This window comes from Melanostigma gelatinosum (genome assembly GCF_949748355.1).
Source record: "Melanostigma gelatinosum genome assembly, chromosome: 6".
Classification (NCBI taxonomy): domain Eukaryota; kingdom Metazoa; phylum Chordata; class Actinopteri; order Perciformes; family Zoarcidae; genus Melanostigma; species Melanostigma gelatinosum.
The window spans coordinates 12,670,978-12,697,989 of record NC_136639.1 but is presented as its reverse complement, the minus strand read 5'-3'; the positions used below and the strand labels follow the sequence as shown (position 1 = coordinate 12,697,989).

The 27,012-nt window shown below is 41.6% G+C and overlaps 2 protein-coding genes across 2 annotated transcripts in view; both read left to right on the top strand.

The window, feature by feature from the left end:
- pebp4 (phosphatidylethanolamine binding protein 4) overlaps positions 1-13,894 on the top strand; it is a 44,826-nt gene extending 30,932 nt beyond the window's left edge. The window contains exons 3-5 of the mRNA XM_079270040.1: positions 6,573-6,618; positions 7,773-7,889; positions 13,778-13,894. Coding sequence (XP_079126166.1) covers positions 6,573-6,618; positions 7,773-7,889; positions 13,778-13,869 — 255 coding nt within the window. The 3' untranslated portion in view covers positions 13,870-13,894. The remainder of the gene's footprint in view (positions 1-6,572; positions 6,619-7,772; positions 7,890-13,777) is intronic.
- A 5,408-nt stretch (positions 13,895-19,302) lies between these two features.
- On the top strand, positions 19,303-24,822 carry egr3 (early growth response 3). The gene is made up of 2 exons (XM_079270976.1): positions 19,303-19,709; positions 22,309-24,822. Exons 1-2 carry the CDS (start codon positions 19,556-19,558, stop codon positions 23,382-23,384), a joined length of 1,230 nt encoding a protein of 409 aa, XP_079127102.1. The 5' UTR covers positions 19,303-19,555; the 3' UTR covers positions 23,385-24,822.
- The last annotated feature ends 2,190 nt before the right edge of the window (positions 24,823-27,012 follow it).

The following is a 27,012-nucleotide window of genomic DNA, read 5'->3' as shown; positions in this document are numbered from 1 at the left end:
TTAGGGTGCTCTACCAACCAATCTACTCAGACCCAAGCAACTCAGGCTCATTCACCGTAGCTGGAGACTCCAGAAAAAAATGATGTTCAGTTTTAATAGGTGTTTGTTTTTTCAGGAAATTTAGCTGTTTATTTTTATGATTAACAAATCTGTGTTAAAAATTTTAATTGAACCAATACAGTATCACTTATTTCATGTGATAACTGTTGAAATGAATTAAGTTTGATTAATTGATATTACTATATTTTCCCTATTTTGATGGGACGTGGGAGTGGGGGGGAGCAATACAGTACTTGTACTTTGCAAAACATGAAAAAAACATATCTTGTACACGCTATGACTGCCGTACACATCGACCAGCTGCTCAACCAAGAAGTAAAGTTTGCGTGCTGTAAAATAAAGGCTGACATTGCTCCCAGTTCATGCAGCACTGGGCTTTGCCAAGGTCTGTTTGTGTGCCATCTTTAAGAAGATGGCAGGTCCCAGCTCATCGTGACCTGCATGGGCTGCAGATCGGCTTTTGAAGAGCACCAGGAGAGGAATATGATGAAGCTTAAGCTTGCAGTGCAGTTGAAAGGGTGAAGCCATCTGTTAGCTGAGCTATGATGCCATTCATCAGCACCGGGTTCAGTCTCTGTGTTTCGCCTCAGATACAGGAGCTACATATGTGTATATATATGAGTGAAAGTCATAGACTACCAAGTGGCATGGTACACCATAGCCCTATGGATCCCCGTAGATGTGGCTGGTAAGGAGATGGTTTCTCCTGTCCATCATATCTAGAGCAATGCATCAACTTCCAGCCTCTGTGTCCTGTAGTTTTTTAATGACCTGTAGAATTCGAGGAGGAATGTGTGAGGGGCAGCCCAGACCATTACACAGAATGGCCCGCTGTTGCTGCCATAGTCAGGGAGGACCGATAGACCATAATGCAGAAGCATTAACTCCAGGTTGCAGAATATTAGACGCGAGTAAGGTGGATGAAGACATCATGCACTGCAAATTTCAGAGCACCCACTACTCCAGTTTAGGGTTGCTGTAGACATATGGGACTCTAGTGTCGGCAGTAAGCATCTGACAGTGGACACTTATTCTACCTATAACAACTGCTTTACAGCTACATTGTTTTGTCAGTAAACTGTTGCATACGATGTTTTTGTTGCATACTACATGAACTCAAAAGTCAGGTGGTCTCTTTTCACCCGTTATACCAGAGAATCTTTTCACCCACTCATTTTAAATTCACAAGTGTCAGATTTACACTGAAATCCTAAAAGAAATTAGGTTGTTACGAACACATTCAATGTCTTTTCTTCCTCAAAAAAAACCTCACTGTGTTTAACCTGTAAACGGTGAGGCTCCTCGTGAGACGCAGACTTTTAATTCACAATAACCCTGCAAATGAATGGGCTGATTACTGAGGCGAAGATAAGGAGGCAGTCATAAGCACTTGGCTTGAGTGGAATAGGCGAGGGGGGGGGGGGGGGGGGTGGTTGGAGGGGGGTGCGGTGGCAGTACAAGTCCAGCCTCAGAAATAGAGCTGTGAACACCATCTGTCATGCTCTCTCTCCCCGTCTGTTAGCCTGACTGCAAGTAAAAGGGAGAATGATGCTCTCAGAACTGCATTAGAAGGACGTGGGTGCTGATTGTCGTAGGTGTGGGTTTACAGGGTGTGCAAGGGAGGAGGAGGGAAGTGGTGGTGTGTGTATATACATGGAGGTGCATGAGTAACTGACAAAGGGAAGCACTCTCCCACACACGGAGAATGAGAAGGGTTGTTGGACAAGTGGGTATTCCTGTTGAAACCGCACCCCTGCACCTTCTCACCACCTCCTCGCGGACTCCTACCTCTTGTCAGAGGATTCCCAGCGGAAGTTACGAAGACACGTTATACAAACACACAGCTCATCTTCTCCTCTGAGGCCGAGAGGGACGAACAATTCATGTATAATGTTAGTCATTTCAAATGTTGAGCAAGTTCTTGCTGATACCGTGGCCACTCTCAGACCCAAAGGAGGTGCATCGTTGTCCCATCCAAGACTTTCAGGATGGTAAGAGTGCTGCTATGAACTCTGAACATATTCCTTCATGGGGTGGATTGTGATGAATCGGTTGTTCTGGATAAGCCTCGCTCGTGTTTCAGTTGGAACAGAGAGCGAGAGCTGTTTGCGCTGAGTATTGGTGGTTGGAGTGTCAGGCTATTACGTGACCCGCAGAAAAAGCCCTGGTGCATTGCCTTTTTTCCATATTTTCAGAATTATTCATTGCTCATAAACGTGTAGGTTGTTTCGGGATCCTTTCTGCTTTTGTCTGAGTCAGAGTGTGAAATAGAGTCAGTAAAACATGAAGGCAAGCTGGGCCACCAGTTAGCTCTGGCGTCTAAAGCGGCGGATGGCTCCTACATTTGAACAGAGCAGAGACAAATGAAGACATAATGTGAATGTAGTTTTGTTAACATTTAGGAACAAAGCAAATATTTAGCCGATAGTATTGTCTGGATTTACATTTACTTTTGATATGTATGGTTGAATTAACAACTCCACTCAGTCCTCATTGGTTCCCTGTTAGCTCTCCTTTTTAAATAATGTTCTTCTCTGTTAAGTGTGTAAAATACTTCACATCCATTTTGATGCTTTTAGTGTAATTCGCTGTCAGTTTCTGCCTCTCCCACACAGCTCAGTGTGTGATTCATTATCACAGCCACAAGAATGGGTATTCCCCTTGTATGAGATGTAAAATACTCTCATTTTGTTTTGACTTAATAACTCTCACATGAACTCAACCAAAGAACTTTGTGTTGTTCTCTGTTTGTTTGATTAACAGTCGAATAAAACATCTTTGGTTTGTCCACTACATGAGTAAATAATACGTTATGGTAACAGTAGGTTAATGATGCTTTATTGGCCATGTATGCATAAGCATACGTGGAATTTGACTCCGGGTTTCACGTTGCTCTCAACATAGAATTTACAAATAAACAAGACAAATATAAAAAAGGACATTAAAGACAGCAAAGTAGAACAGAGGTAAGCAGAAACATTGAAACATTTAACTACTATGTACAATATAAATACAATATATATCCAAAAGTATATAGATCAACATAAAGAACAATAACAATGGATTTGAGATATTTCATGTGACCCTGGTATATGGTACACTGTTTATGTTTGTATGTAACTTTTATATCAAACAATAAGAGTTTAAAGAGCAAACATTCCACTCTTGTAAATATAGACCATACCATTAGGTGGTGTTGTATATATTCAGCTCCATGATTGGACCTAGAGGACATGATGTAACTCATGAACATGTGAATTTAAAATGCAGCGCCGACATGAGAGAATATCTAGAAACACTGATAGTGGGTTCCTTGGTAACTGCATAGATAATGAATCAGTTCCTCGTGTTTTTCAACTTTCAGCTGTTGAAATGACATAATTTCAACAGTTGAAACACTGACACAGACGCGCCGTGAGGACTTTATTGGGATCTCGTGGTAAAGATGCACTTTTTAATATTCTGCTGCTTTTCAGTCGACTGCTTCAGATTAAACACGTTGCTGACAGAGACTATCGGTGACCAGTGGATCTATATCTCTATAATATGCTATGCTTTGCATTTCTATCATGAGCAAACAATACAATTACAATCGTCCAAGCTGCTGTTTTCGCTGACATCTGCCTTATGTAATGTAACTTTGATCCTCCGCTTGAGGCCAGCGTGATCCAAAAATACAACGGTTTACGGCTGGTCAGTGCACCTGTGTGCTGTACTGCACAAGTCATACTATTTAGTGTATGTATGTGAGATATTTTGTGAAACAGATGTATAATATACACAAAGTATGATATACTGGAGACTATTCTCTTTATATTCTCTAGTAATCTTGTTACTTTATAAGACGTAACAAGAAGCCAACATGCTTGTTTTGCATCAAATTTTCACCAATGCTTTATTACTTATTTATTAAATATATTTATTGAACCGTGATTTAATTCATCTTCTTATGCTTTTGCAATGACATCCATCAGGTTTAATTTTTTTGGAATGTCTATTGTCACTAGACATGGTATCCATATTAATTAGTGTATGAAGTGTTCATACAGTTTTTTTCATCTCCATGCAGCAATAACTTAAATGAGAGCCCAAACTAAGTGCTCGTTTGCCAGCACATTGGTGGGGACAACAGACAATGTGTGAGCCTTGTAATCATGTTATAGCACTAATCTATGACATCATCATTCCCAGATTGTGCACGGGTGGGGTTAACAAGAAAATCGTTCACCATGATTGGTTTGAATTAGATTAATTGAATTAAGTCAAACTACGATGAATACGAAGCGCTCAAACAACGCTAGGACCATCGATATCATCGTTTCAGTACTTCTACGTGCTGTTGTTGCATTTGGTCCCCGGATGTTTTTGTGAAACTTAACATTTCAACCTTGCACTTGTATTTCTACCTATAAAAAAATACTGCAAGAATAGAACTATCCCCATATTAAAACCCACACTTAAAGCTGAACCTTTCTGAATACAAAAAAAAAAAACACAATTAACACAGCGAGCGGCTGTCAATCATTTAGTGGTCAAAAGTTTTCAGGCTCCGTGTCCCGCCCCCACAGCAGGGTCCCTGAGGGAGGCCGCCCACCATGTGAGAATGTCCTTTAGATTAGTGTGAGCAAGTCCGTCACTCCCCAGTGAACACCAAGAGTCAGCGACCTCACACTGCCCTGCCCTGTCACAACTACTGTGACACCAGCTCTGCTCGGGAGCAGTTAAAACCACCACAACCACAGAACTGATTACTTTAAAGACGTGTATATCTGAGTATCAATGCATGTGATTCTATGTGAGTTATGCACATGATTCATTTGTCTTTCAATGTTTGGCTGCATTTATATTTTTGCATTTACTCTCTGTATTGTGATGAAATAAAAAATGCAGAGGGTGCCATGGAGAGCGAGCGAGAGTCGAATATTAAGATGTGAGGAAATGTTGACTACCTGTTGCTATGGCAATGGGTTTGGATCCTGCAGGCTGCAGGACTCTTGCTATTTCTAAATAAAGCATTTTTTCTCACTGATCAGTGGATGAAGAAGATACTCGCAGTTGAAACTAATCTTCTGAATTCTACCAGGCTGTGTAAACACTGGTGCTCTGCACTCTCGTACTTAAACCTGCTAAACAGCAGTTACAGACTTACAGATAAGATGATGTGTAACAGAGGACACGTGCTTTAATGCTGCTATGTTTCTTTACTGAAAGAGTCAAAAATACATGAAGCAGTTGTGTTTAAATAAAAGTCAATCTGGTGTGGATTTAAGGACATACTATGTACTTATGACAATAGACTTGTAACAATTTAATTGGCACCATGTGTCACGATTAACTCCAAACCGCATTTGTGATCCGTCCAATCTCCTAAATCTCCACATATGACCAGAAAGCAAAATCTTCTCATTTCCTGGCTACAAGAATACATCTTTCCAACAGTGTAATATTTTCATTCCCTATTGAACAAAAGATTGTAATTGCTAAGTGAAAAATGTGTTTGCACTATTCCCAAGATGGTAATCTACAACATACCATCGTAGGCTCTGAGTTGGTTAAGTCCACATCCCCAAAGAGAACGTGGTTTAAGGTTTCTACATCACTATCAGCTGTATTTTATCTGAGGATCAAAAGAGATGAGAGAAAAAACGAACTATCCTGCTTGTCTTTTGTCCTTGCATGCTGTCTAGTAACACAGTACCTGTGTCACCCTGTGGGGGGAGCCTGTGTGTGGACAAAAAGAGGACAGAAATAGGTGCTGAGACCTGATATTTGATGCTTTCGATGGGGACTTCCATGCTTACCTCAAGTGGGTTTTAGGGCCACTTCACATACAACACATTTAGTTCTTTTCCTCCCACTCGAGGATGCAGCCGTCTTGCAATAAGCAGCCAAGTCTATTAAACAAACATTCCTGTGTGCAATTTGCAGTGCGAGGTGCTTAAATGTGTGCTTCCTGGGGATGAGGGAGTTTAACCTGACAAATATACAGTAGAAAATGCTTATGAATAATATCTGCGCTTCACATCGGGTGACACGATATCTGTTTCTAGGCAACAGGAAGTTGATGTACAATTAATAATATGGGGAATTGCTACCTAGAAATCCACTCAGTGGTTTAATTTGCTCTTTTATTTTTAGATACTAGCGACAAATTATTGTCTCTTTCCAATCATCACCCAAGTCTCAATGTTTTATGGATCTATGGAACTGATATGACAGTATATGTCTGTCAAACTGTGACAAAATTGGCTCAGAATCAAAATTGCCTTTGGGAATTAAAGGGCCACTCCCACCTTTCTGAAGTTGGTAGTGGGTGCTAATTCAAGGACTGACCGGTGAGCTAAGGGAGTGTGTAACAGTTGGCTGTGGCATCATGTTGTGTTGTAGGAAGCTGTGTAATGTCCCACTGTATGTTCTTCTTTCTTGTATAATTTGATTTCATTTTTAATTCGTATTTTTTTTACCGATCATTGACCCGACATTACTATCCGTCTTACTATCTGAATTACCAGGGCAATGCGCTCAAGAACGGACAGATACGTGGAAAGACCCTCACTGGTAAGTATGGTTTTCAATTCATTATATCTTGGTTTACTTTCATTATATAAGCTTGTCTTCGTCATTTGTGTTGTTTAGGATTCATTTTTTTGTTTCGTTTACATTTAGTTTTTATTTCATTGTCACTTTCAGCAATTTACCTGAAAGTTACTGTGAGGAACTTTAAACTGGTTATATAACCGTCTCAATTTAATCCTGATGCCTCTTTATGACCTACATAAGTGAGGAAGACTAGCAGCGAGAAGGTTTCCATGCAGTTATTCTTAATGCCTCATTGGTGCCACCGGGTTTCGAACAAAATCAGATGAAATCATGCAGGTTCATTAGAAACTCCTTCAGCTCAGGCTCCAGGGGGGCCTGAGAACCAGAGCCATCACAGACACCACGCTGCTCGAGGCCCAGGCCGTATAGCTGGACCTACTGGAGGGAAGGGAGGCTCTGAAGAACCAGAACCAGGAGTGAGCAGGGCAGACTGTCAGACCCTGCTGCAGTAAAACAAGGTTTTCTAAATGGAATCTGGTGCTCGGGAACACTTGCTTTTGTCCACAGGGACTGCAGACTTTAACACAAATTGAAACATGCTTGTAGTAGCGTCAAGGTAGGGTTTGTAATCTTCAGAAACATGTTTGTTATATTTGTTTAAATTCTCATTACATCCCGACGGCAATCAATTAATCAAATGCTCTGACCAAAAAAAAGGAATAAATCTGGTGTCTGTGGTTGTTACAGGACTGTAATAAACCCGTCCAATCACGTCGTTCTGCCCGAATTAGCATTTGTGAGCGAGTGTAACAGCAACAATAGAGTTGAGAGTCAGATGTGAACCCTGAGAGTGATTTTTGGTGTTTACTGTCCTTCAGTGTTGATTTAAGAGGATTTATCCAAAGGAAAAGTGGCCCGCTTATATCCCACAACCCAGAGTGACTGAAGAACGCTAGGAATTAACTGTTACAATTGTTATGGATCTACAGCTACCATTGTTTTTTTTAATCTAGAAAAATAATCCAGATTCATAAAGAGGATGAAGAATTAGGATTTCAAAGATTAAGCCCACTGTTAGATTTGAGTTGCATCATTGTGAAAATTATATATATTGCTCTGTAATATCACTGATCTCAGCTCTCCTCATTCTGATTCTTTGTTTTTCCACGCAGACTACCATCCTCCAACCCCGCCACAGAAATCTGGTTTTCACCGCTACCAGTTCATGTTGTTCGAGCAGCTTCCAGACGCACCAGTGTCACTCACTGAGCAGGAGAAGTCCTCCCGCGGTAATGACTCCGCTCACCAGCACCTTGAGTTCACAGCCATGTTGGCTCCTGCAGGATCATCCATCATACAACACTGATCAACACAACTGCCAACAGTTAGTTGTTGAATCAGCAATAGAAAGATTGCACCAAGGAATTAAAACTCAAGGCCCAAACACTGTCTTTCCAATTTACCACATAATAGTTTTTTATGTTTTAGCAACCTATATATACTGCAGGGATTTTTTGGCGCTTAAGCAAGTAGATGATTCTATTTCCTGTCATACAGTAGGAAGTTGTGTCATTTTACAACATTAGATTGATGTAGGTGTTGCATCATTTGTTTGAGTGGGCTTAATCCTTTATTTAGGGTGTAATGTTTCCATATTAGGAGACTGAAGCTGCTAGAATTAGTAATTTGATTTATTATATAATGTTCCGAGACACTCCAGCCAGACACCATCTAACCACCTTTAAGCTCAGGTTTTGGTCCGTGGCTGTGTTTTCTCAGGACACACCATTATGCGTAATTCAAAAAACAATTATGAGCGTTTTATCAACGTATTTGGAGTTACTTTCGAAAGATAATTTTCTCCAAGTGCTTGAATTAACAAGGGAAATGTTAATGAGGTAAGTCTCCCACGCAGACCTGCACGAGTCTGCCTGACCACGTCATGACACATGAACTGTGTACATCAACTTACAACCTTTATTACTGTTGATATTATTACCAGATTATTTTGTCAGTTTGTCTTTCAAAAGACTACAGTGTTTGTCTGGCAGAAAGCAGAACTATTGTTTTGTTTATACGTCAGGTTCTCTGAGATTTCCTCCCCCTGAAGAAAAGTCTCTTGGAGGTGGGCAATTGCACTTGGATGTACAGTGCGGTACCCCACAGGAGGCGTGCTCGTCTGTCTGTTCTACTCGGGTCACAGCCAGTGATTTGAGGGGAGATCAGGGCGGTGTGGCCGTGAATGAGTGGAGCTGCCAGTCTCTGCTGTTTGAAGTTTTGACAGCTATGTCAGCAAACAATCAAGGCATATTAGGCTGAGGTCTGTTTGATGTTAAAACCTCTGGAAAAAGAAATGTCAAAGTTGTACTTTGGAGTATTTTACATATCCAAACTCTGAAATTTGAGAAGGTATTGTTATAATATTCACTGTGTCAGAACTAGTTAGGGTTAAGAAATGGTAGCATGAATAATAGCCTGCTATTTAGAATATTTTAATATACCTTTTTCTGCTAAATTAACTGGAGCATACTCATTTTCTGCATCCAGCTCCAACACAGAAGTTGCCCCCTCATCATGAAGCGATCGAGCTGAGTGGATCCACCCATCCTTAATCGACTGGATGAGTTTAACTCCCGCTGTTGCACATCCTCTCTCTTGCAAACTGTTCTATCTATAATTTAATTAAGAAATTCACTCTTGGATAATCAAATGTCTCATTTGATGGGTCAATTCTGGAGAGGATAACTGCCCTTGTAAAAAAGGGTTATAATAGAAATAGACGCTGAATGACACGTGAAAGCCTAACCAGGGTTTATGAACAGAAAAATATTCAATTTTACAGTTATTATTGGTTTGCTTGAATTCAGTGGTGTACCTGCTGTATTATGGATGGCCTTCACTTGGCCATGAGCGCGGTATTCCCGCACAGACAAGAGGAACGGAGGGAATCCCATGTCTCCCCACCTCCTCCGTTAAGTATGTTCACTTATTAGCGTCTGTCCTCCCTCCATGTGGTATGACACAGAGAGCATTTTTCATAGCCCATGACATTAATTGATGTGATTTGCAAAGGGAGAGCATTTAGACGTGGGTGGGAGACTCCTAATGATCGTTTTCCACTTCCAGTAGCGCAGTCGTTGACTCAATTTCATCGCAAATTTGTCGTCTTTTTTCTTTTCATCTCTGACCATCGCTTAAGTAGTAAAGGGGTTAAACAATGGGAGGTGGAGCAGGGCTGTTGTGCCTCCTGTGATAAGGTTATGAATGTGGGTCAGTGAACTTATGGAGACAGCTGGTTTGTTACACAAGGATCTCCAGGGGGGCTGTGCTCTTGGCACCAGGCACAGGGGCGTGATGGTGGGGAATCCCCTTCACTCTGGCTCAGGAAGGCTGTCCCTGACTGGAGGCTGCCCCTGTGCCAGGGTGGGGGGCAGGCGTGGGCACACAGGCCCTTGTGATACTTGTCAGCCACTTGGCAAGCCCTCAATATGTCCTGCTACTGTTCAGTGCCACCGAGTCAGTTTGTCAAGGGAAACAGTGTTAGCGTTTCCCGGGCAGGGAAACGGAGGCCTTGAGAGAGGCCATGTTGTTTCAGCCCACACGGTAGTTTGCACATGCACTGGTCACGGATGCCGGCCCCTGCCTCCTGAATGGGACCTCAACTGTATTGATCAGAAACAAGAAAAGGGGGGACGGTCACAAAACAAACTGCATCAGAATTATTGACAAAAAATTGACGAGTTCCCTTCTTTCTTTTCGTAGTAAATTACGAAGCAGAGGATGCAAACGACGATCATGTTGTGTGAATGAACGGATCACAGTGGAGTTAGCTGCTGGATGGTGTACGTTGCTCATCTTGCCTCCTAGAGCCCCTACTGCCAGCTCAGCACACTCCACAGTAATTGAAGCCATTTGCAATGTTGCAGTGTGGTAATGGGCAGATCCATGTCTACCACCCACCCACAGCCTCTACCATTAATCAGAGCTGCGTGGAGTCAAGAGAGCCAGGATTTGGTTGCTACAGCAGGCCTGAGTTTCAGCCAGGAGTCGGCTGCCTTAAAGGAACACTTTGACGTTTCGGATTTTGGCTGGTTGTGTTTTTTTTTTAACAGATGCTTGTTGGTTCGAGGTAAAAGTTTCTTAATTTTTCCTCAACTCCTATCACCCATGAACAGCTTAATATTATGATTCACTGTTGAAATGAATAATCAAAGAGCTGAAACAGCTAATAAATTAGTAGATCAACAGGAAAATATCAGATCAATCTATCGCAAAAGTGCCCAATATTTTGTAGTTACAGGTAGTCACTTGATTTGCTGCTTTTATTTGTCATAAGTGAAGGTAAACACAATGTACATTTTGTTTTGGACTGTTGGACGGATAAAACATGGAATTTGATGATCTCGGACTGTAAGAAATTGTGATGGGCCAAAATGACCAAATGACTATCAGTAATGAAAATAACCATTAGCAGCAAGAAACAGTTAGTTAATTAATCAATTAGTTGATCAACAGAAACAAATAAGCAGCAAATATTCCAATAATGTCTTAATTGCTTGGGTCATTTAATAAACGACCCAAGCGATTCTTTATTTATTCCCTGCGATTTGTGACGGGTGATGAATACTAACTAAATATAAATCAACATGTGACATATCTCTTGAAATATGCAGTCCCCGGTTGGGTGTAATTGGTAACGATGTCGGCTGCGATATTGACAGCTGGCTGTGAGCTGAGAGCAGCAGCCAAACAGTGTGACACCGTTCCTCGACCCAGGTCCTTCATCAGCAGTCGTCGGCCCCGCTGAAGCATCTCTGAGCGAAACGCGTCTCTACTCCAGAGGCACTGCTCTGTGGCTGACCCCTGACCTCCGATGCCCATAAAGAATGTCCCCCTCATGACATTAGGATGGCGTTATTATGAATATGAATGTTCAGTAAAGCTCTTACCCTGATATGGCTCCTCTTACTCTACTGCGATGAACAGGATCACTTGGTTTTGAGTATTTTCGAGACACTATAAGAGGTTTAACAGGGACACCGCCCACACCACTAAATGTAGCAGTTCTGTGTCACCTCACAGCAGTCCTGATCTTCCTGCCATACCCAGACGGAGAAGCAAGGTGGAAACAAAAGGGGAGGCAGGAAGACTTTAACATCGCCCTCAGGTCCGACACTATCTGTCCTTTCCATGAGCAGGCAGATGGGAGCGTCTCTGCACTACAAACAGACAGACACCAGCCTATTTTAAGGTCACTTGATAGGCATTTGCAGGGTACCAGCCAGTGTGATAGCACCAGATATTGTGAATTTGCCTCACTTTGGATTGCGCCCAATGATTGCACAGCTTTAGACAGGATTATGCGTGGAAAGCCTTACAAGCAGCGCCTGGTTTTGACTCTCCGTCTGATCGTCACTCCACAGTAAAGTGATCTTCAGTGTGACGTTCTCGGTTGGAGGAAATGTTGCCTAAAACTACTGTACGGTTGGTTCTTCCCCTGAAAAGGGAAAGAGAAAGTTTGACGAATAATGCATGACTGTCATGCAAGTCAAATCTGCCACATGACTCGTAGACTATACCTCTATATTCAGTGTAAAGTTTGTTGCCTCACCCCTCAGTTTCCCTTAAAGGTGCTTCCTCTATTGGGTGAGGGACCTTGTTCTGGACATGGAGGGGAGTTTGGGGATCTGCAGAGGCGGTGCATTATCTCCCACTGAGGCACAGGCCAGAGGGGCCACTGGGGCCATGCCCTATCATACGGGCAGGTCACTTGACTCCATTGCCCTCACTTGATTATTGGAGCCCTTTCTGCAGGCAATCCTCGTTCACAGAGGGGACTTGGCAGGATTCAGGTACTCATCTGCTCACCTCCCAGTTATTATTCATCATCTTCCCCAGCTGAGCTCAGAGCCTGACCCGACCTTATGGCAAACCCGGACACACCGAGGTGCCAGCCTCATATGCTACACATGTAGTGAGGATCAGGAAGGCTGCATGAGCCCTAAAATAGTTGAGTAATAATTTGGTAATTGTCATTTTATGTTTAAAACACTCAAACAACATAATTTGATGCGCAAATAGAAACTCCAGTGTACGATTTGACTTTTTGTCTGAGATGTGAATGAATCCTTCTGAATTGTTTCTACATTGATGCGAGGTGAGTGCATTTGATGCGAGTGGCGGCGGCAAAGTGTATTTATTCTCCCAGATCTCCTCCGCGACACTGCAGGATACGAAATGTGTCTCTCCAATGGCAAAAACAGCCACGGCGAAGGCCTGTAAAGCAGCCGCAACGAAAGGTGAAAAGCAGTAACGTTTCTATCCAGGCAGAGTCAGACTCAACGCATAAGTGTGAGACCATTCTCTCTACAGATTTGGACCATTCCAATAGTTTGCTTTCTTTTCAAAAGATTAACTTTCCTCCGCTATTTTTTTGAGCAGCTGTTAATGTAATTACTCCACATACGGAAATACCATAATCTCAGCGATTCCCTGGATTGTGGAGCACAGCATTGTCGTATGTACACTCAAACATGTGAAGACACGGACAGACAGACACTCGCTCTCTCTAGAATCTGTTGAAGTTTGCAAGTTTTAAGCACACCGGGTTTTGTTGCCTTGGAATCATAATTGTGAATTTGTCTTTTTTTTTTTGTAAAGGGAGGAGAAGCTGCAGGGAATCAGCGGTTGTCAAAATCTTAGAAGTGATATTGTCATACCAGCCGGATGGCCGTCTGGTGTTTGTTTAAAAGGGGAGGGAAGAAAAAAAACAGTCCAGGCGATTGAATCATATCTTCTTGCCAATACGTCCTTGCGTTCCCACCTCCATCATTACAGCAACATGTTTTATTTTCAGCAGTGCTGTTCTCAATGACTCACATCCCAGAGCCATGTGCTGCTCAGTTAGGCCTCAGAGCCCTTAAACATGGGCCGAGCGGTCATGAGAAACACTTGTGATGCACCAGAGATTGCGATCAGACTGTACTAAATATATGTACGACAAAAAAAAACCACGTCGAATAAACTTTTGAGGTTTAACTGCTTACTTGTTTTGATTTATCTGCAAAACAATTTCGTATCAGACTGAAAACTAACCTTGGTTTTGAGTATATTTCCCCCCCAAATATCTGTAAATACTAATACATTTCTTTGTGGATTTGTCATGCTGCTCCCACAGGCAAATGGGATCTTCAGGCCTTCATCACAAGGTTTGGTCTGGGAGAGCCTGTGTCCACTCTGCAGTTCCTCACCCAAAACTACAAAGACTGAAGGATGCTCAGACGCCTGAATGAAGAATCTGTCAGTGCAATAACATAAAATAAGATGTTTACCCACTTTCCCTGAATTGAACAGCATCATTTCTTCAAAGCTTGCAACAGGTTAGCCCCGCTTTGCCGCTATCTTATCGTTGAGTTGGAAAGAGATTTCCTCTTTGTGTTACACCAGCTGTTAGGTTTTGATGTTGCCCTGTATCTCTGTCACGTGGTCTGGAGTAAAGGATTTGGGGGATAGATTTTGACCTCACTGGGGATTTCTTATTAGTTTCCAAACACTGTCGGCAAGAAGAGGAAGACGGCCTGATATCACAACTCGTGGAAAGAGTTTATTCTAATTCAGGCGCGGAAACACGTCAGGGCCAAAAAAAGGAAGTGGGAGGTGAAACCGAGACCGCAACACAGCCGGATGCTGCAGTGGAACTTGAACCAAAATACTCCACAGTGACAGGGCAGGGGGGAGGGGCCTGTGGTGTGGTGTGTTGTGTGCAGGGAACTTGCTGTTTGTGTCATTGTTTATCATATTTCCATTGACCACTCTCTCCCCAATTGGAAACATTGAGGTGCTTTCAAGCCCTTGATTGATTTTTGTTTTTCAAAGTAAAAGCTGCTCCAACACAGGTTGAAGCGTCCTTGAATGTAACTTTGGGACAATGAACCCGTTTTGAACTTTGTACAGTTGCATAACAGGCCTACCTGGCCGGTCTGTAGAGGACGGTGTGGATAAACTTTTCAACCCGTTCGCGAGGAGATACTTGGATACTTTTCAGACTTCACGAGTCTTTGTAGAGGGTGGGTCAGAGAACCCCCCCATGAGGAATATTGGTTTCTAACCAACAACTCTCCTCTGGGAGGGGTTTGTATCAATACCCCAGATTTCTGGAAAAGACTGGATTTACATGAGGGACTTTGATGTTCTGATGATCAATCTTTAGTTGGTGGTTTCATTGACCCTAATTTGGTGTCTCATCAGGAGTAGGTAATGGAGGTTTTTGTTCCTTTGGTGGTTAAGCCAGCCTTGGTGAACCCCTATGTGCCCTCCCAATGAACTCTGGGAGATCATTGATCAAATTGTCCTGCATCTGCTTTGTTTGCTTCCCCGACTTAGCAGTCAAAGCAGCCGCATCCACAAGCAGAACAACCAAAACAATGCACTTAGGCCCACAGTTAGTCAAACAGTCCATTGCTTTTGTAAAAATGTTAATCCGTCAGCTGGAATATCGCTCTTGACCTTGATTTACTCATCTTATTTGACTTATGAAATCACATTTTGAACAATTGGCAAGTGCAGTATAATTCCACACTCATTGTGAGGCATGCCAAGTGGGAGAGCATTCTTCCAAAAACCACCTACTTGAATCCATCAGTACACCATTGAAATGCCAAGATTTGTACTTCCAAATACACTGTGCATTTTTTCTTCTTCTTTATATCTCAGAGATATCCTGCCAAAACAGCTGGGTTTGCCACTCAGCTTCCTTGAATGTGTTTATTTTTACTCCAAATGTCAGGAGAGTTGAAATATTCTGATTAAGAAAAACTGACAGCTGTAGTTCAACGGTGCACAGTATATTAGCTGCTCTGAAAAAAGCAACTGTTCACATCCCCTGATAATATGGGAAAGGCATTTAATATTTTTTGAATTAATTCAAACTTATATTAATTAAAAGGAATTAGTATAATCAATTCAATTGCCTAACCGGCACTACATGATCTAAAATGCATGGAGTCTCCATTCTTTTTTTCTCGCTGCTGCTGAAGAAGAATATTTATTTCACTGGAGACTTCCTGTCGTTTATCACTTGTTGAGAGCAGTGGCAAAATGTGCTTGAGTGCGACATCTGTCCAATGCATGACAGCAGTGTGCTCTGCTGACCACTTTGCACATGTGTTTCTATTGGCAGAAATGGAATATCAAATTAATATGTATGTTTTACTGTAGTGTACGATCTCCTGAAAATGAGAATAGTGTTTTTGTTACCTTTAGAATGAGCCGTTTCTTTCTACCTACAGAGCGGGTCCTCTTCACGGAGTCCACCGTGTTTCTACAGTAGCTCCGAACGGACAAACCAAACACTTGCTCAAGATGGGGCCAATTGCGTTTTGGTGTCAGCCACCGTAGTTTAATTTGGTTGCAATCTGTAACGTCACTGCTATGTCACAAACTGAACCTTTAAACACTTGTCTCCGCCAACATTTACACCAACAAGGAACGCAGCATTTTAAAGTGCAGCTTTTTGCTGAAGTATGTCTGCGTTGGCCTTGTGTCAAAGCAGATACCTCAGCAAAAAGATGCACTTTCTCCTTTTAGCTGTGAAAACTAAAACTCTGCACATAACCAGACAGATAGCAATGACTGGGTAGAAGCTGAAAGCTCAATTTAAGCTATTGCAAAATACCGGACTTGATAGGAAACTGAGGAAACGTACCATTGGCGATGATGTGATGATGAAATGCAACAGAAAGCGTCTGCACATTTTCATTATGTGCTCCTCAGGAATGTATGACCATTACACTTTTTTTAGTCAAGCATGTTTAACTTTATTTAGATCAGAGATTCTCAACATTCTGACTTCAAAATTTGATGCAGGTCACCTGAAATGAAAAAAGCTGTTGAAGATATAAAGGCTTTTGGGGATTATTTACTTCATTGCCAGCTGATTAAACCATATTGGTAAACCTAATAAATAGAAGATATTTCTCAAGTCACGCTGTCAATATTACATTAAACTCGATCATAATAACATTAAAGGCATTTGCTTTAAACAGTAATGCTAAATACAGTATCTTCAGTTACTGTTGGTATAACTGGGAACATTGTATCTTACCAGATCTCTAACCAATAGCAAGGAACAGCCGTTGTAGTCTTCTCCATGAAGCCTGGAAAAAACAAAACTAATTTGACTATATATCCACAGTGCCAGGGCAGTTTTCCACTGTGCTTTAAAATGATGCTCTGCCTTCCATGGAATCACCGTATGCAAAGCAGCCTGGACGCTGCAGTCAAAGAGGTCTAACGCGGCAAGCCGTCGACAAACATTGCAGGCCTGTCCCGTGTGACCCGGCTCACGGTGGAGGAAATAAACCTGCAACAGGTAGGTGTTCCAGCTGGGCTGGCCAACTTTCAAACCGCAGAGCCACACTAACGCTTCCCTGAGGAGACACAATAGTACACACAGTAAATCCCCACACACCGACCGTAGGAGATTCTCTCATTTGTTTGCATTCATAAACACGACAGTCGACGCAGCTTTTTCCATGGTTCTTCCACTACATTGATCAACCTGTGCAACTTCATGGGCTGGACAAAATAACAGGAACAGACAAAATAACTCAATATGATGCAATAACCCTGCTATAAATACGGCCTTTCATACGCTTATAATAATCCGTCATTATGTCATTCATGAGGCCATAGGTCATGGCATTGTTCTGCATTACATTATACTGGTATTTAGTCCAAACCAAGTATATCTAATACATTGTTTAATTATGCAGTAGTATACAAATATGGACTGAACTGTTGATACATTCACTCTCCAGAGATGTGGTTTTTGTTCGTCAATTCAGAAGGTATCTCACTATTTAACATTTTAATATTCTTTCTTTAACTATGCGAAGAGCTCCAACACAAAACAAATGAATTATTTATATATATATATATATATATATATATATATATATATATATATATATATATATATATATATATATTATGAGATATATTAATAGATGGTGCCTTTGACCTGGACTTATGTGCAAAAAGTGAAGCAGAGAGGTCTGAGTGAGGCAGTATGAGGCAGATGATTAAGTCAACATAGAAAATGTATCTATGGACAGACACAATAGTGTTAAAGTTTGAAGTACATCCACCAGGTTCATTGTTGTCTATTTTGTTGATTCAAGGCACAAGACGGTGAACAAGACACCCTGAGAAGAGCCTGTGCTGCCCTCTGGTATGACTGCTACTCAGGAAACACACACAGACATACACATGGATGGAGGACTCGCCTGTGGTAATGAGACACACACGATCTGCTCTGTTTGTGTAAGCCCCCTAAACACAGAGCATGATTCAGACTAATTCTCCCACACACTCTGTTTACACTTCTGGTTCATTGAGGTGCTATTCATTTCTCAGGTCTGAATATTCTGGCACTGACATTTCATTCAATATTTTCTGTGAATTTTTGCAAAGGCCTGTGTGTTTTATATTGTTCCAGCTTCAGCAGAAAACTAAGTAAATCCTCACTGCACTATTAAAAAGAAGTGTAACTGTAAGTAATGACGGAATGACCCCAAAGGCTTTCAGTCATTCTTAGCTTATTGTGTAACCAACCAAATCACAAAGGGAATGTTTTTAAAATATCATAAAGCAACCACTTTGTTTTTCACAAGTTGCCATATTGGTGAAAAGCGAGCCATGACGCGTTGTCCACTGACATCTCTTTGAATGTCTGTGGCTTCCGATCACTTTTCCACTTCTACTTCACCCGGAACTCACATGTCCAAATACAGACATGAAGGGGCGTGGCCGGACACTGCCTTTTTTGGAGTTTCCACTTAGGCGGTCACTTGGGCTCCAAGTCAAAGCAAGTCTGTGGATTTACAATGCGCCTGCAATATTTACAAGCGATTAACTCCGTCAATTGCCGTCTTTGTCAGTGTTGCTGCATGAAAAAGCGGGTTGAACAAGTGTTCAGCAATGCAGGACGGCACTAAGCGTTTGCACGTTCACCAGGAGCAAAATGAAAGCACTTCGACAATCCAGAGTCGGGCTTCTTCTGTCTGAGTTTATTTGGACAAAAAGTAGTCGAAAAGAAAAATCTAATCGAAAATTCATCAAAGAAACATAGTCCAGTATTTCGTCAGCATTGGTAGAATATGAATAAACAGCACTCAGGCCTAACTCATGACATAAAGTGTGTGTTTTACGAGTGGCAGCCCCTACAGCCACAACACACTCGCTTTCTCTCTCACTCACACACAGCTGCGTAAAAAGCTCCCAGTGTGCCTGATGGTCCACAATGGACATCATAATGCCTGATAATAATAAAGATAACACGCTGTTGAATCACTGTAATGTTTTCCACGAGGACAGGAACAGAGGAGAACCAGCTTATCCTGAAGAAGGACGCAGCTGGAGGTGCCATGTAGTCAACTTTGTATCTATCTATCTATCGGAGCCTTGTGCCTCCACTGTAGTTTCCACCGACTGACGCGCGGAGAGCCTGGGCGCTTGGCGCTCTGTCCATATATGGTCATCTACGTCACGCAAATGTTCCATCCCCCTATTTAATACAAGCAGACTGGAGTCCCCTATCCAGCTCCAATAGAGCGAGTAGAGCTGCTCTTGTGCAACCAACACCACCACCTCCTCCATTGATTCACAGACTTCAAATTCCCCCACAAGCAGCCCATCAGCTTCCACAGTGATCAGATTAATAACAACAGTAGCCTGTGATCACACAGGAGGAGATAACCGGCGCTGCTCGTCCTCCGCGGGATACTTGGATAAGCTACAGCAACAGGATCCATCCCTGCTCCTCTCTCCTCTTTTTTTTGTCACTCCTGGTCCACACCTGTGTTTTCCACTTTGAGAACACACGCTGTTTTTTGTGTAACTACTTGGATACCTGCACGTTGTCCTTTTTATAAATGTCGGACTGAATGTAACTGCTATGACAGGGAAACTAGCGGAGAAGCTCCCTCTTACGATGAGCAGTTTAATAAACACGATCCCTGACAGTCTCTACCCAGAAGAGGACATCCCGACGTCAATGAATATCTTCACCAGTACGGAATCTATTAACCACTATTCACAGATGAATACAGGTAAGATTTTCATCTGCTTTTTTTTTTTTTTTGTATGTGTGTGTTTTGATTAAAGTGGTACAAACTGCGTTGTGCGCGAAAGGCAACAGTTGTCTTGAGGCTCGGAGCACCTGTTTGCGCTCTGGCTGTAGCGCACAAAGGCACACTGTCGTACAGAATACATTTTTTCGGGGTCAGGTATAGGCTAGCACTGGCCACTATGAAGCACATACACCTTCAAAATGACTGACTTTCAGGTCGGCCATGTGATTTATTGTATTTGTTTATTTCTTCCTTGTCCGTAGCCGATATGTCAGGATTTCAAACGCAACGTGAAAAAGGCAACCGTACTCGTATAAAAAACTTTTTTTAAACCATCGACTAAGACATTATATACATATATATATATATACAAATCTACCGTATTTTGTAGTGACTTTATGTTTGCCAGAGCTGAGGCGTGTTTGAGGAAATGTCTTGTGAACGGCTGAGGGAAAAAAATGCTGTTTTACGCAAAGTCCACTTAAAACGCAATCGGCTCCTGATTGAAACTGAAATCTGTAGGTTATGAGAAAATATGTCCAATTAATGTGGTCAAACTACAAATGCCAGTGATTTATTAATATAGCATAAACCCGCAAAGATGGGTCAACTTCTTTAGACAATGACTGTCATTCACAACTCTACACACATATCACGGTTTGGATATTAGTAGGCGTGCGTGGCTGCTTTTCCCTATATGACACATGCTGAGACGAACCATTTTATACTCAGTAAATTGCGAGGCCGGAGATATTGATCGATTTATTGCTTAGTCCAGATGAATGTATATTTCTGATGAATAAAGATGACTTGTTGGTTCTGCTCGGTGTTGGCAATAAATCAACCACTAATTGCACAGACTCACCTTCTGAGGTGATGGGTCAATGCTGCACGAAAATATACTACATCTTTACCTGGCGTCCATATGACCGCAATTTACTTTTTCCTTGTCAAACTTTGTTCATTAATCAGGTTTTTATGTGCAAGTTTTTTGTTCACAAACTAAAATATCTCAGTTTGAATTATACCCGAAATATGTTCCCCTTATTTACCCAAGAAGTGCGCGTTATGTTATTATCCCAACGCCAGGTCTTATAAATAGTATACCTAATTTAGTAAATACGTGAATTAAATACAAGCAACATATATGTGACAAAAGACATTTCTCTATAAACGCCTCAACACAATGTATTTGATGTGACCTGTGAGAGAAGATATTTAAACAAATGAAATGAAGCTGAATAGAAAAAAAGGTGTTGCAGTACAGGTGTGCGTTGCTGTTTTAATTATGTCTGATCTTCATGAAATTCAAATTATAAACTCTAAAAATGTTATATTTGTAATTTTTGCATGTATACGTTTTTTGTGGGAAAATAACAATCATACATTTTAGAGTACCATGCTGTAATTTCACAGGTGGAGCAGGTGTGTGCTTTGCTCTTCAGCACTGACCTATACAAAAAGATGACTTTATGTGATGCCCCTCATTCAGTTAAATGTCCCACCGATCAATTTACCTGCAGGAAACTGTAGATTTAGAGTAAAATGCATTAATATCAACTCAGGCTTGCTTTCTAAATGTCATTATTTGCCACTAAAAAACGTGCCAAACGTGTCATTGTTCCTATACCTTGTGTGTCACAATGCTATTGTGCAATATACATAATTTAGCTTTTCTTGTTTCATTATGATTTGCCCTTAGCCAAATTCCAGCATGCTGTAATTACTGGAATATTTAAGCACCTCTGGTATGATTTCCTGCAAATGAAAAGAGAGGTCTATTTTAACGTCTGTTTAAGAAAGAATTCTGTTCAAATGTCTCACATTAAGCCCTCGGAGCGCGATCAGCACACAAATGTATCCCCATTAAGCACATCTGCATGTGATGTTTTTTATGGCATCTTTTAAATGTGTCTGAGTGTGAAGTGCACGGTTCTGTACAATTAAAATATCAAGGAAATCTGTGAAAATGTTGTTAAGCTCACTAATGCAGAGATTGAATTGGAAACACTTAAGATTTTTACTCCCGTTATGTGCAGATGTTCTATGCTGCAAATGTGTTTTGAATCCTTGAGCGTGATAGATGTGGCGTCTGCCTTATAATCCTCCCTGCTGTAAAGAAATCAGATCTAGCCATTCAGTTTGGCTGTCCTCCTGAGGGACACAATGACTGGATCAAAGGGGGTGTTTGGGTCCTGATTTATGAGAGCGTGTGGGATCTGAGAGAGAGAGAGACACCACTGTGTCACATGCAGCAGTCACTCACTTAACTTGCAGGTCTGACAGCGCTCACATTTCTTCATGAACTGTAGTGGACTTATTTTTGTTTTTTATCTTTTTTTGGCACACTATTACAAAGATATGCAGAAAAGCTGAATTGTCGGACCACCCGAGGACTGCCACTTCAAGTTCATATAGCTTGACAAAGTGAATTTTCCGGACTTTGTTTTCCACAACTTGTGCCACAATATGACTTTTGCAGGCTTTTCTTCCCAACTGATTGCATTTCATATTTGTGTTTGTGCAACCATGTGGATGATTTGTTCATGATATCTGTTTTCTATTTGCGTTCATCCAGATAATATCATGGATCTGGGCATGGGAAGCGAGAAAACATCCGCTGAGATTCAGTATGGATCCAGCTTCCAGTCCAACCGCAGCGGGCAGACTGTCACTTATCTGGGGAAGTTTGCCTTTGACACTCCTCCGTCAGGTGGCATTGGTGGCTCTGGCTGGTGCTCTGATAACAACATCATCAGTCTTGTCAGCGCGGGGATCCTGGGCGTTTCTCCATCACCCGGCACGGTAACAGCGCAGACATCCTCCTCTGCAGCCGGCATGGGACAGACGTCAGATATGGAGCAGGTTTATGGTCCGCCACTGCCTGCCTACTCCACCTGCAGTGACCTGTACCAGGACCAGGTCTCCTTCCACCACAGCCCTGCCACCAGCACGGCTCTAGCCTACCCCGGCAATGACTATCACTCCACATCCAAAGCCTCCATGGATGGCAGCCTTTTCTCCATGATCCCCGACTACAACCTTTTCCACCATCAGGGGGAGGTTGGAGTGATGGAGCACAAGCCCTTCCAGACCATGGACCCCATTAGAGTCAACCCTCCACCCATCACACCCCTGGAGACCATCAGGGCTTTCAAAGACAAACAGCAGATGCACCCAGGTTTCATCGGCGGGCAGCAGCACCCTCCTCAGCACCACCCACCGCCACAGACTCTCACCCTCAAACCCATCCGGCCACGGAAGTACCCCAACCGTCCCAGCAAAACCCCCGTGCACGAACGGCCTCACGCCTGTCCGGCGGAGAACTGTGACAGACGCTTCTCACGCTCAGACGAGCTCACGCGTCACCTTCGCATCCACACAGGTCACAAACCCTTCCAGTGCAGGATATGCATGCGCTCCTTTAGTCGGAGTGACCACCTGACCACACACATCCGTACACACACAGGCGAGAAACCCTTCTCCTGTGAGTTCTGTGGACGCAAGTTTGCCAGAAGCGACGAGCGAAAGAGACACTCAAAGGTTCACCTGAAACAGAAGGACAAGAAGCCAGCTGACAAGAGCAGCGGGGCGGCTGGGAGCCACAGCTCGCCACCCAGCTCCTGTGGGGGGCCAACAGTGGGGACGTCATGACCGTCACTACGTGCGCTTGGACTGGACCCTCTCCATGCCTCATAAAGAGACTAAGGAAGAAGGGATCACGTCCACTATGAGATCAATAGGTGACTCTTTTCCTCTCTTTTACATCCCCTGCTCTTTTCAGTTGCCTTTAGTTTAAGTAAGAGGGGAAAGGCTGCTACGCCCTTCTCTTTCAAGTAACTCAGAGCCTCAGCTACTGTAACACAGTGCCAGCACAAAGAAGGGCACCTTGGCATATTCTGTCCACAAGGTCATCCTATAGGTTTTCGGGGTGGATACACTTTTGTAAATTTTACTGAGAATTTCTAAATTGGAAGGAAGCCAGAATCCATCATAGGAGTCAAAAAAAAAGACACAATTACAATGGAGTTTAGTTAAAGGGTAAGTTGTCTGGGATGTATGCATTCATTTTATTAGGCTGTTTAAAGTGCAATTGGTTATATTTGTGTACTGTCATGGATACCTTATTAGTGGCACTTGGATGTCTTTTTGTTGTTTTTGTTGAGGTGTCGTGTTTTTTTTATTTTCTATTTGAATGTTGTTTTCTCAAAAGAATGTGCCAAATGTGTTGTGGTGATACAGCCAACCTTGTTCTTATTATTGTGCCTGACATTTGCCAAACACAGCAGCGATATCAGCTTAGCACACATGTTGAGTTAAAGGAAAGATCAGATTCAAGCAGCGTATCTCAGATTTAGATTAATTTGGTCTAGAAAATGATTGAAAGGTTTTACACAAAGCAAACCGATGTCTTGTCCTGTTCCCTGTACTTATAAAACAAACATGCCTGCAGCAATCAATGCCTTTGCCAATACTTATTTATTTAATAGTCACTGAGAGACACTGTGTACTTTTGTTGCCTTTTTATATGGGGGCTTTATGTGATGTTACCAGATATAATTTCAGATTTTTTTTTTCTTTTTAAGCTCACCAATACTGTTCATTTTTCATTTTTCTTGAGTTCTGCAATTATATGCAATATATTCATGACATATGCCACCAAACCCGTAAATAAAATTAACTAAGAGCACAGTTACACATACTGAACGACTTACAGTAAATACATGACACTGGGTTGCAAACCAGCAGTATATGAAAGCAAAGATGAAAGACGGATCCACAGTGTAAAAGGACTAAACTATTTGGTTTAAATTACCAAACGATGAACGGCATATGGTAAGGGGAAAATTTAAATGTCCAAATCCATGTTTACATCTTTTCTAATACAGAGTGACTGAGACTGAGTTGTAAACTAAGGACTTGTTGTTTTTGTACATTATACAAACATGTATGCAGGTAGCTACAGTAGAAGTTACACTTTTGTACCCAAATGTCAAATGCACCATAATTCAGCATTAAATTGTGCATATATGTGCATGCCTTCATGCACACTATGTAAATACAAATGTCTGCATAAACAAGAACTTTCAATTGACTGGATGCTTGTGCGGAATGTGTCTTAAAGCTTTTAGTAATGTAGTTATAATACAGAATATTTTGTTGTCCTAGGTCATTGCAAACATTTTTGGAGCACTGTAATGGTGCCCAATATGGTGTATTATCTTCCATAAAAGACAAAAGAGTAATAGCATTTGCACCATTTGTACATTTTAAAGTGGTAACTGGTTTAAGGAAGCACTAATGTGTTCTCTGAATAAACAGCAAGATTTCTTACATTTTGTTTATCTCCATTATAGTCGCAATCAGTTACTTCAATTAACACATCTTCCCCGTTGCAGAGAAAACACCGGTTCTCGGATAGACAGGAGACGAAATGATTGGACGCTTTCTTCTACAAAACCCTTACAGAGCTAAGCCAATATGTTTTCACATTCCTTAATGATCTTTGTCTTGATAGAAGGAAATTACTCTTATTTCATTCAATGAAATATTTTGTGCAGGCTCATCTCCCCCATTACCTTCTATGGGAACTTAAAAGTGTCACAACAAAGATCACATTTGATTAAACCTATATTCCCATTTTTTTTATGAATATATTTGTTTTAACAAATCTCTGTGAAGCAGGAAGGGTTTTTATCACTAAGACTGCACAATGGCCCCATTTTGAGGTGTAACAACCTGGTTTAAGTGCGAAGATAGTTTCTGATTTTATCACTCAAATACAAGATACATTTCATCTTCTACTTTGACCGACGGTTTTTCTGGTAATTGGCTGTGCTCTCTGAATATTAAGGAGGGTGTGCTGTGTGCGAGGCAGAGAATTTATACAAACACATTGTACATATTGTGGCAATCAGACTTAAAGAGAATCTCGACTGACAAAAGCAAAGGCCAAAAGAAAGGTTCAGGAAAGCAGTGCCACAGAGAACACAGTGCACACAGAAACAAGCTTCCAAGGCCTTGCTTTGCCTTTCCTCCAACAACCAGTTTTCACTGCTGAGCTTCCTGGCAAGTGTCCACTTATTTTCCAATTAATTTGGCCTCAGATTCTTTTCTCAACTCCTCCATGTGCAACAGACCTCTTTTCACTTTCTCAGATCGTTTAAAAATCCACACACCCTGTAACATCAAACTGTAAATCAATAGTTTTGTGTCATTAAAAAAAAATCAACAAATACAACTTTTCTGAGCTTATCCCACTAAAAGGCATGTCACTACACAACTGAACAAACTGAAAATGTAACTTCTTACACATTACATTACACAGCATTCCTCAAGCCCGATCGCAGATGATTAGCTCGATAATAACTAATATTCAAACATTATATTTCAGTTTCCCAGGTTAAATATTGCTTTGAGTAATGGCAAACGTCATGTAGCAGACAGCCTCATTGAGTCAGCACAAAAGAATATATATAGTATATGACGTGAGAGGAAATACAAAATGTTTATCTAGAATAATTTGATGTTAGACACAGTCCATTATAGACTCTTGACTTATTTTTAATGTATTTGACCAAAAGTGATGCTCTTGATTTGACACGTTGCTGGTTAGAATGGACGGTTTTAATTATAATATGTAGAATGTGGCCTCCTCTGAGAGAAAACTGTGTTTATGTTTGCTTCCTGTTGACGGACGATGCAGAGTGAGGCGGAGAATACGCCAAACTATTTCCGTGTCTAAATGAAGCCATGTAATTAGAACTCAATATTTCATCAGTCATATCCTCTCACTGTGCTTGTCACTTTTGTTTTGTGACACTTTTGTAATGGACAGATACATTTTGAAAAATGTATATGATCCCCTGCATCCCACTCCTTCAACATAGTTTGGTGGTTGAACAACAATACAGGCTGCACCATCTTCTGCTGAACAATAATCCTTCTGTGTAATGTGTGAATGCTATAGATATATGTCAATGACGTTTTATACAAACTCGGAAACAATCCCCCTCTTATAAATGCTTCTCCAAGAATAATTTATGTAATGTTTTTTTTTTTTTTTTTTTTATTGTCCAAAAGTGGGAGGCTGAACGCTCTGAAATTGGAATTTGCCTCATCCTCGTTCTCTGCTCCACATTGGATCTGAGCCAACATCAGCAGCCATCTTTGTGCCAAACTGGGTTGCAGGGTTGGATGATCAAAAACAATATGAGATGAGAACTCCACAGGAGAAACAAATCATAAATGTGACCTCAGACGGCTTGCAGTTGAAGGCAGC